Here is a 9,998-nt window from a genome sequence, read left to right as displayed (position 1 = left end):
AAGACGAGGACAAATATGCCTCGTGTCTTCCCATGGGGAAACTTTCGCCTGTATCACGGGAGGCAAGGATTTCGGAATGAACTGGTTTCTCGGAATTTGCATACGTACAGAACATTGGATATGAATACAAATACCGGTGTATTAGATCCGCATTCGAGACCAAGGTTGACAGTTTCGCGACAAGAACCTTTCTCAGACAAAGTGAGACGTTTTGTTGAGAATTACAACGGATCAGCTTTGATCATCCGATTCATCCTAGCCACTTATCATGGACGAGAAATCCGTTTTGAGAAGCCGCGAGAGGAGCTTTTACAAGCTTGATCTCACCAGTAATCTTCCTCCTGGAACTGATAGCATAAGTCAATTTGAAGCTCATCCACGGCAACCAAGGCCACCGGCAGAACCCAAAAGGCCGGTCCCAGAATGGCCACCAGAGACAGAGAGGACAGGGAAGTGGATATCGGCGTATCTCGACCAGGTTGGTGACAACGGAAGCAACAACAAGATCCAAATATGCTGGTACTAATTCGTTGACGTGCCATAGCTCGACCCAGAAACCGAGTACGACCGCATCATCCAGACCTCAACCTTCTTCACCGGCTCCAGCTTCGCCATCGCCATGGGCTACACCTCGACCCTCATCCTCTTAACTCAGACGCCTGCAGGCGCCTCAGCGGTCCACAGCACCGGAAAGCTCTTCCGCCGCGGTCACCAGCGCTTCTACGAGACGCAGGATCGGCTCCTCGACTGGATGTGGTACGGTAGCGCCTCCCCGCAGGCCGTCGAGGGCATTGAGAGGGTCAACAAGATCCACGCGGCTGTGTGGAAGAACGCGCCGGGGACGTTCAGTCACCCCTGGGAAGGCCAGATGTCGCTCATCGGGTCGGCGTACTTTGAGACGTACCTGAGGGACCTCGTCGGGGCGAGGGTCAGGGACATACATCCCAAGCTGGCGGCGGCGTGGCCGGCGTGGGCTGAGAGGGCGTGTGCGCACTTTCGCTCGGAGCCAGAGGACGGGTCGAGGAGCTTTGGAGTGAATTTCCCGAGGGATTGGAAGGAGCTCGAGGCTTTTCACAAGTGGTATCGTGAGCTGCCGTTTGATAAGTATACCAGTGAAGAAGAAAGGGTAAAGGGTGCTGTGATATCTAAGGGGGTTGTTGATCAGTTTGCCGAACTGTGGTTTCCAAGGTACGTTTCACTCAACATCCCCGGCATCTGTCAATGGCATATCTCACAAACGGGCAGGTATCTCCAATGGTTCGGCCGACAGCTGTTCCTCACCATCGTGCCACCCAAGGTCCGAGAACAACAGCGCACCGGGCATCCTAACCCTTTGGTGGCCAAGCTTGTCAAGTTGTTCCTCAAGATACAACTCGACCTGGCTGACATTATGCCGGATCCCGCGAGGCCCATCTTGAGGGACGAGTATCACAAGATCAAGAGTTGGGAATGGTACAAGATTGATGCTCAAGTAATTGAGAAGCGGAGAAAGCAGGCGTCGCTGATCAGGAACTTGCTCTTAGGGGTGCTACTGATACTTATTGCGATTGTCTTTATGAGGGGCTGTGCTGTGGGAGGTAAGCCGGGAACGGCAGTCCACGGGCTCAAGGTTCTGCCTTAAGGGATCACTTAGCAGTTCCAAGTTCCGGGAGGCAATCCGTTAAGTCCCAAACGACGCAGTGTAGGACGCAAAGACCTGGGGCCTAGTTTTGCTTTGTGGATGTGGATTGAGTCAAGAACTGTTGGTGGTAGGTAGGCAAGTGATCGTCCTAAGGCAAGGTCTACGCCATGAAGTGCGCGCCAGAGAAGTTCTGTAGTTGGGGATAGCCAGGAGTCAGCGTAAAGTAGGTAAACTCTCATGAAAGTGAAAGTACATGTGTGGTATTCTGGGGTTCAAGTGTATAAGCCTTCGTGACTGTAGTCAACCAAAGCACCATTGTCTTGGAATATGCCGGCGAAGACGCCAGTTTGGTTGCTTACAGCCCAGGAGCTGTACCCACTGATGTATAAAATCGAGCAATGCCTACTTCACTTCTTCCATGACGGCCCCTATCAATCCAGTCACTATTCTATCACAAATAGGGATTGAAGCTGAGGTTCATTACATGACTTCCAATACACGTGAAACGGCAATGATGAGCACCTAAGGGAATAGACTTCACAGTACCGGTCGAAAGGAACGATTGGATTGAGACTAAATTGACGTTGACGGCTCGGGTGGCGTAGACACACGTCTGTAGTTGAGATAAAGAAGGGCCATCCCGCACCCTCATTCGGAAGCGTAGCCGCGAGTATCCGTATCAGCAGCGGGTTCCAAGCCGAAAAGATTGCGGTTGGCGTTGCTGCTGCTGGCATGCTGCCCACGACGAACGCGTGGGTGGGCACGGATTGCCTTTCGGGGATAGCCCGGGATGGAGACCGGTAGCAGTTTACACCGAGGAAGTGCAAGTGTGGAGGACGTCACCGACAAATTACCCCGCACCCCATTGACCCGAGATGGGCCGCTAGCGCTGCACTGGAACCAGTGTGGGGCGCGGCAGTCTGCGACGGTACAATGAAGAGCGAGCTGATGACCTTTGATGGGTTTCGCCCCCCGGCAACCGTCTCTTTTCTCCAAGTCGAATTCCCCCCCTTCAATAGAAGATAGGTGCTTGCTTCCCCCAACATTTCTGACCTAGAAGAACTTTTTTTGGAGTCCCGATTCTCGGACTGACTAGCGAGACGACACCTACATCTTTTTCTGCTCTTGGTTCCGGCCCCTAGATCTGCGTCGGCTTCTCTTCCATTACCTCTTCTGCCCGTCATTGGTGTTTGTAGAACGTGCTATTCCCGGTCCCTCTGATTTGAAATACCTTGGATTCGACTAGACCAGCAAGCAAGCCACCCATAAATCAGACGCTACCCCGTGGAGAAAGATCTACCTAGTTGTCGGCCTTTACCCCGGATTTCCCAACCTGTCAATAAATTCCCAAGTTCCTTTTCTTCCCTTCGTCCGGAACAACGACAACAATCGCAACGAACAGCAGGCAAAATGGGTTTGAAGGGCGACGATATCGCGAAGCACAACAGTGCCGACTCTTGCTGGGTCATTGTTCACGTAAGTCATAATGAGGTGTATTCATGCCAATTGGCAGGCAATTGACATTGGCCGCCTAATAGGGCAAAGCTTACGATGTAACGGACTTTTTGCCTGGTAAGTTCTTCTTCTACAGTACCCTCAACTGCTTTCCCTGTTAACGACGACCCTTAGAGCACCCCGGTGGCTCAAAAATTATCCTCAAGTACGCCGGCAAAGATGCGACGGAAGAGTTCGACCCCATCCACCCGCCCGACACCCTCGACAAGTACCTCGAGCAGTCCAAGCACCTCGGCCCCGTCGACATGACCTCCGTAGTGGCTGAGGAGAAGGAGGAGGATCCCGAAGAGATTGAGCGCTTGGAGAGGGTTGAGCAGAAGCCACTGTTGTCCCAATGTTACAACCTAATGGATTTCGAGGCCGTAGCGCGCAGAGTCATGAAGAAGACGGCTTGGGGATACTACTCAAGTGCAGCCGACGACGAAATTGTAGGTCGACCCCGCAAAATCGCATCCAGCAGAGGACCAGACAGGATTTTTAACTGATCTTTTCTGCAGACATTGCGCGAAAACCACGGTGCCTTCCACAGAATCTGGTTCCGGCCGCAGATCCTCGTCGACGTCGAAAAGGTAGACTTCACCACCACCATGCTCGGCGCAAAGGTCGACATGCCCTTCTACGTCACCGCCACCGCCCTCGGCAAGCTGGGCCACCCCGAGGGCGAGGTCCTCCTCACCCGCGCCTCCCGCAAGCACAACGTCATCCAGATGATCCCGACGCTGGCCTCGTGCTCCTTTGACGAGCTCATGGACGCCGCCGAGGGCGACCAGGTGCAGTGGATGCAGCTCTACGTCAACAAGGACCGCGAGATCACAAAGAAGATTGTGCAGCACGCCGAGGCGCGCGGCTGCAAGGGCCTCTTCATCACCGTCGACGCGCCGCAGCTGGGTCGTCGTGAGAAGGATATGCGGTCCAAGTTCACCGACCCGGGTGCCAATGTGCAGTCGGGCCAGGCGACGGATCAGAGTCAGGGTGCTGCCCGCGCCATTTCGTCCTTTATCGACCCCGCCCTGTCGTGGAAGGATATCCCCTGGTTCAAGTCCATCACCAACATGCCCATCATCCTGAAGGGTGTGCAGCGCGTCGAGGACGTCATCAAGGCCATCGAGGCTGGCGTTCAGGGCGTGGTGCTCTCCAACCACGGAGGTCGTCAACTCGACTTTGCCCGGTCTGGAATCGAGGTCCTCGCCGAGACGATGCCGGTGCTGCGCCGCATGGGATTGGAGAACGCGATTGAGATCTACATTGACGGCGGTGTCCGTCGCGCTACCGATATCATCAAGGCGCTGTGCCTCGGTGCCAAGGGTGTCGGTATCGGCAGACCTTTCCTGTACGCCATGGCCGGCTACGGCTTTGACGGTGTCGACCGCGCCATGCAGCTGCTCCGCGACGAGATGGAGATGAACATGCGTCTCATTGGTTGCACGAGCATCGACCAGCTCAACCCTTCGCTTATCGATACCCGGAGTCTGTTCAACCACGGCTCTACACCGTCTGACAATCTTATGGGTGCTGTGTACGACCCGTTGGCGACGCCGGTTCAGAGACCCAAGGCGCCCAAGCCGTCAAAGTTGTAGATTTGCCTCTTTCAGGACAAGTGCAATCGTACAAGCGCAGTCGTAGCGTAAGCAGGTGTGGAGGGAAAGGTGTTCTGCTTTTTGGGAGCGAATGAGACTTACCATGAGACCTGATCTTTGAATCAGATGTATGATATATAAACTACCTATATACAGGATACTACCATGATTCAATATCCAATTCATGCCCATAATAGTGACGAGGTGCCGAGAGAATTTACCGTAATGGCTTTCTTTCCAAAAAAATACATATTCCGGAGATCACAGTAGCCAATGCCGATATGTTTGGTTGACGCCCTGAATATCTAAGCGTCAATTTGTATGCTTTTGTCATCAACTTTTCAACTTTACAACTTCTCTCGCAGACTTGGCAGCTGAAGGGAAGAGCCCCACGCTTGGCATTCAACGGTTATCTGTATGCCCGTTGTCTCGGTACGATGTGCTTCAGCTATGCCGCATGAGGAAAAAGCAATGTCGCTCTCGCGAAGAAATTTTAAGGATTAAGCCTCTGTCATTCACGGATTGGTATCTATAGACCGCAACGACAAATGCCGTGTCTCGGTCACACTCGTATGCCTCGCGTGTCTATCCCCGATCGACGCGGGGGGTTAGAAAGAGTGAGAGCCAGTGTCACCGCACCACTTACCCTAGGGATGACCCTAATGAAGTCATCTCATAGAGTCAACGCCACCTCATGCAGAGAAACATGACGACTTGGAACAAGGCCGAAGAAGACGATTGAGGGAATGGAAAATGGAGTGACGATAGGCTATCATGAGTATTTGGACAGATATCACGCCCACGTAGCGCCGCGTATCACAGTAATATGGAACGCTTACCTCAGTACCGACTTGTTGAAATGTGGGATTGCCGAGACATAAAAAACGGAATCGAATTCTAGATCCCAGTGGCGTCTCATGGCGGGTTGAAATGTCCTCGATGTGACACTTGTCTCAAACCTTCCAAAGTCTAGCTCAGGCCGTCGCGATTCTTGATGTCAAAGTGGTCGAATGCGGACTGCGGCAACTCAGCTGGCTTGCTAGTGAGTTGCGGCTGAGAAACCCAAGCGCCGTTCATTCTTGACACCACAACCTGTGAATTGACTGAGGGCGATCTGACCGGAACCTAAGAGAAGTATGCATTGGGAGACTCGAACATGTGGCTAACATCCAGTGTGGAATAAGAGAAGACAGATGAACGAGGAAGCGTTTCTGGCCGTCATTGAGGGTTGTCTGTTCTGTACTGGCGGGTATGGTGAAGACATACGTCATGAGGTCTCTTCCTCAGGTCTCATTTCCTGTTCGACGAGAATCAACTTCTCACCACAACTCCTGGGTTCTGGACTTCAAAAAAGTCCCGCTTCTCTCTACACGGTGTTGTAAGGGAGTAACCTTACAGCTAATATAGTATCAGAGGCTAAGGTCTGGTATGGCGTGAAGCTGTAGAATTCAACACCTCACCACCTTTCGGGGACCCTATCCAGTTTCCGTCTCACTGAAAACAGAATGATATTACTATGGGACGGGTGTGGCTGGCTGAACATTATATTCGTCCATCCAGATTCATCCATCACATAAGTCTTCGTCGCACAAATGTCAACAGAGGTATTGTCAAGATTTATAAAAGGCAGTCCCCTTTCACCCAAGGTTTCCATATCCTATCCTCATCAAAGACATCTCATAGCTCTCATAACATCATCTCATACAGTCTCAAATCCCAATCAAAGCAACATCAATCATGGGTGAAGTCTATATCAAAAGGAATGGTCGCGTGCCTCCTGAATCTTTGGCCCGTCGTATCGGTGGATGGCTACCGTCAAACCCTCACCGAATTCAAAAACATGTGAGGGAGGTGCTCAGGCAAGCGAAGGCCGCGAACTTTCCCATCGCTCCACCCATCGCCACCCTCCAGAATCTCCTCAACAGTACCCCAACCGTCCGCATGCTCTTCACCGAGATGCTCACAGAGGTTCCTGCCAAGTACACAAGTTATCCCGGAGGCGCGCCCAACGCTGAGTGCAGAACCGTGGACGATCTCATCGCCGCCTTGAATTACCAGATCCAGAACCCGATCAGTTGGAACGACTCGGTTCAGATCGGTACCCCGATCAACGGCCTTCTCGACTGGCCAATGGCTACCAAGGCCGGCTTCGCAGCATTCATTCGAGACGACGTCAACAACGTCTTCCAAGAAATGCTGAAATACTGGGGTGTATTTCTGAGGAGCCCGGCATCCAATGTAACAATCACAACGGCCAAAGATGGATGGCTGTCGACCGAAGCACAGGCTAAGGGTGGCTTGAAGAACTTTCTCAAGACCTACGTAGTGCCTGATCCTACCAACACCATCACCTATGGATTTGAAAACTGGGACCAGTTTTTCACACGCCAATTCCTCCCTGACCTTCGTCCCGTTGCATCGCCGGACGATGACAATGTCATTGTCAGCGCAACTGAATCGACCCCGTTCGAAATTCAACGACAGGTCCAGCTCCAGGATACCTTCTGGGTAAAGAATCAAGATGAACGCTCCAACTACAGTCTTGCCGACATGCTCGGGGGGAAAGAGATTGCTGAGAAATTCGTGGGCGGCACCGTCTATCAGGCGTTCTTGAGCGCGGACAGCTATCACAACTGGCACGCCCCCGTCTCTGGCAAGTACTTCCAGCCTCCTACAATCATCAACGGCACGTACTACTCGGAGCCCATCATGTGGAGCTTCAACAACGACCAGGGCAAATCCGACCCTGATAAGGCCTCGGACGAGCTCTCGCAGGGCTACATCTCTGCTGTTGCCAAGCGCGGCGTGGCTCTGATCCAGGCAGATAACCCAGCCATTGGACTCATGGCGATCGTTATGATCGGCATGGCCGAGGTCTCGTCGGTTGACTTCTTTGAAAATTCCAACAATTGCTTCAAGAAGGGTGATCCGATCGGATGCTTTCACTTTGGTGGTTCGACGCACTGTTTGATCTTTGGGCCCAACGTGAACGTTGAGTTCGCCCCAAACGCGGATCCGTACCCGAATCTTCATTATAACGATAACCATCACCCGCAGGTTCAAGTCAAGAGTCTGCTCGCTACTGTGACACCTCCAAGCAACTGAGACAAGATAGAGTGAGCTTTTCTTTCTTCGACATGCTATACACGGATATGGGTTAGCTCGTTATCGCCGCTGCCTGTAAGGTAACCTAGGGTTCTGATAGCTAGCCTAATTCGATCGATATCATTCATCCTTGTGTGCTACAATCCATAAGGCGCTTAGCTGCTCACTCTCCATGTACATCTAGATGGAAGTGTCAGCTCGATATGAACACCACTCCTGCTTCACTCCAAAGGCTCCAACTCAAAATGGAGGAGGCGGGCAAAAAGGGTACCGACATGTCTTTTTATACGCAAAATATTGATAATTGCCCGATCGGGACCGGTGATGTAACCAGCCTAGGCCAGCCCATCATGATGCAGTGGGATGTCTTGAGGATGTATAACTTTCCCTGTTCAAAGTGTAGACGCTGATATGACGACCATTCTCACTCTCTAGATTGAGAGGTTTGCACCGCCTCTCAAGTTTTCCTCCTCTGGGCAAGCACGCCGGGCGAAGAGATAGATGGTCATGCTTGGGTCCTGGACATGATCAGAAGCGATCGACCACTACTGAAAGAGATGAGGAGTTATGTTATTGTTTGACAACACGAAAAGATGGGTATAATTTATAAGATACCTTCTCCAAGGGAAACCAGTGTTGCTTTCTTGCTACATACCAGCTTACACCAAGGAAAACGGGCCGCGTAGGTACGCCTAACAATCAAGTCCCAGCCTCCATCGTGCTAAGTAAGGTACTCTGAGCTGCAGATAGATGGTGTGGCATGGGGAAAATTCAAGCGATAGCGGACTTGACGCTTGAGGGTACTTACACCAATCCAAGTACACGAGAATGAGGACCAACTGCCTTCGTAGTCCTGTCCAGATGCTGAGGAAGACAATATAAAAGCTCCTTCTCAAGTGCATCGATAAATTGTTGATTATTCATCGGAACTTGTAGATGATATATTTGTCTTGATGACAAAACACCCGGATGGCCTTTCGACTCGTATCGAGGTGTGATGGGCAGCACACTTTAAGGATCGTATTTAGCAAAGTTTCGGGGCGTTTCTGCGTCGGAGATTAACCCCCACGTCCAAGTCATTTCTGTGTTTGGGCAGAGGAAGTTGCAGCTAGAACAAAACTCGCTGTTTTTGTATTGTTGATCACGATCTTGCAATTACCATGTTGCCATTTCGGGTTGTTGGAAGAGATCATTGGTCCAAAAGAGGCAAAGTCTTTCACGACAAGGCACTCTTGTGATTTCGGCCCACGTGTACGGAGTAATTGGACTCGAGTCTACCGTCGGCATCTATAGCCGCAACGACCGTCCGAACAGAAGTATACGACTACTCATGCGGCCTTGTTCCGTCCGTGGCTTGATGTGAAGGGATTCGAGTCCGAAGCGTCCATAGCGCCCGCAAGCTAGTGAACACGAGGTTTCAAGAGAGGTATCCTCACGATAGTTCTATTAGTGGGTTAAACGTGTGTCTGGGGTCCAACTTTGGCGGTCGTTGGTAGAGGTGTAGTCCATCGATATCTCAATGGCATGCAACCGATGATGAACGTTCACCCAAGAAACCCAATGTGGTGGATGCAATGCGATGAGTTGCAAGTCGTACGAGAACACGGCAGAGCCTCCATTCCTCGCGGTGATCGGCGTCGTGCCCGGCTCCCACCTCAAGGCGGCCGGCCCGTCCGGCTACCCGCCGCCGGGTGTGACGTCAAAGTCCGGACAAAGACGACGCATTGTGCATTGGAGATTTGCACTGGAGATGGAGCGGATACGATGTTTATGTGCACGTACATCCGTCTTATCCGTTTTGCATCTGTCCTGAGATCGTGAGGCTGTGGGATATGCGGATAACCAGCCAAGAAAAGGAGACGCATACGATTACAAAGTATGCTTGAAAGGTTGGAGCGATTCAGCGGTTGTGGAAGGAGAGAATACGAGTCATAGAGGCTCTAATGCAATCAAAAAAGACATTACGGTTTGCGAAAAAGGGGAGCCGGGAGACTCCATGATCTCTTGGCCGTCGTCCCAGGAGGGTTTAGCGAGGTCCTAAAGAGGCAGGGGTAATAACGCCAAGTTGGGCGGGATCGACACAATGTCTTGCTCGTTTCAGAATCCGGCCAACGGGGTTCTTCCCTTCCAACTGCTCCCCTTCTCAACTTCTCCAACAACACACACACTTCCAAGTTCCA

At 51.9% G+C, this 9,998-nt stretch overlaps 3 protein-coding genes across 3 annotated transcripts; all 3 read left to right on the top strand.

The window, feature by feature from the left end:
* Positions 1 to 268: 268 nt before the first annotated feature.
* On the top strand, positions 269 to 1,621 carry HER10_EVM0002713 (uncharacterized protein; the record flags this gene model as incomplete). Its single annotated transcript, XM_035472415.1, has 3 exons — positions 269 to 478; positions 545 to 1,188; positions 1,246 to 1,621. The coding sequence occupies 3 exons, from the start codon at positions 269 to 271 to the stop codon at positions 1,619 to 1,621; spliced, it is 1,230 nt and encodes a 409-aa protein (XP_035326638.1).
* A 1,028-nt stretch (positions 1,622 to 2,649) lies between these two features.
* On the top strand, positions 2,650 to 4,881 carry HER10_EVM0001217 (FMN-dependent dehydrogenase). Its single transcript, XM_035470972.1, has 4 exons — positions 2,650 to 3,097; positions 3,160 to 3,193; positions 3,251 to 3,564; positions 3,634 to 4,881. Exons 1-4 carry the CDS (start codon positions 3,032 to 3,034, stop codon positions 4,711 to 4,713), a joined length of 1,494 nt encoding a protein of 497 aa, XP_035326527.1. The 5' UTR covers positions 2,650 to 3,031; the 3' UTR covers positions 4,714 to 4,881.
* A 1,569-nt stretch (positions 4,882 to 6,450) lies between these two features.
* HER10_EVM0004898 (phosphatidylserine decarboxylase) lies at positions 6,451 to 7,818 on the top strand (the record flags this gene model as incomplete). Its single annotated transcript, XM_035474526.1, has 1 exon — positions 6,451 to 7,818. The coding sequence occupies one exon, from the start codon at positions 6,451 to 6,453 to the stop codon at positions 7,816 to 7,818; it is 1,368 nt and encodes a 455-aa protein (XP_035326816.1).
* Positions 7,819 to 9,998: the final 2,180 nt, after the last annotated feature.

The sequence above is a fragment of the Colletotrichum scovillei genome (assembly GCF_011075155.1).
Source record: "Colletotrichum scovillei strain TJNH1 chromosome Unknown Contig00011, whole genome shotgun sequence".
In the NCBI taxonomy this organism is placed as follows: Eukaryota; Fungi; Ascomycota; class Sordariomycetes; order Glomerellales; family Glomerellaceae; genus Colletotrichum; species Colletotrichum scovillei.
This window is presented reverse-complemented; position numbering and strand designations above follow the sequence as displayed.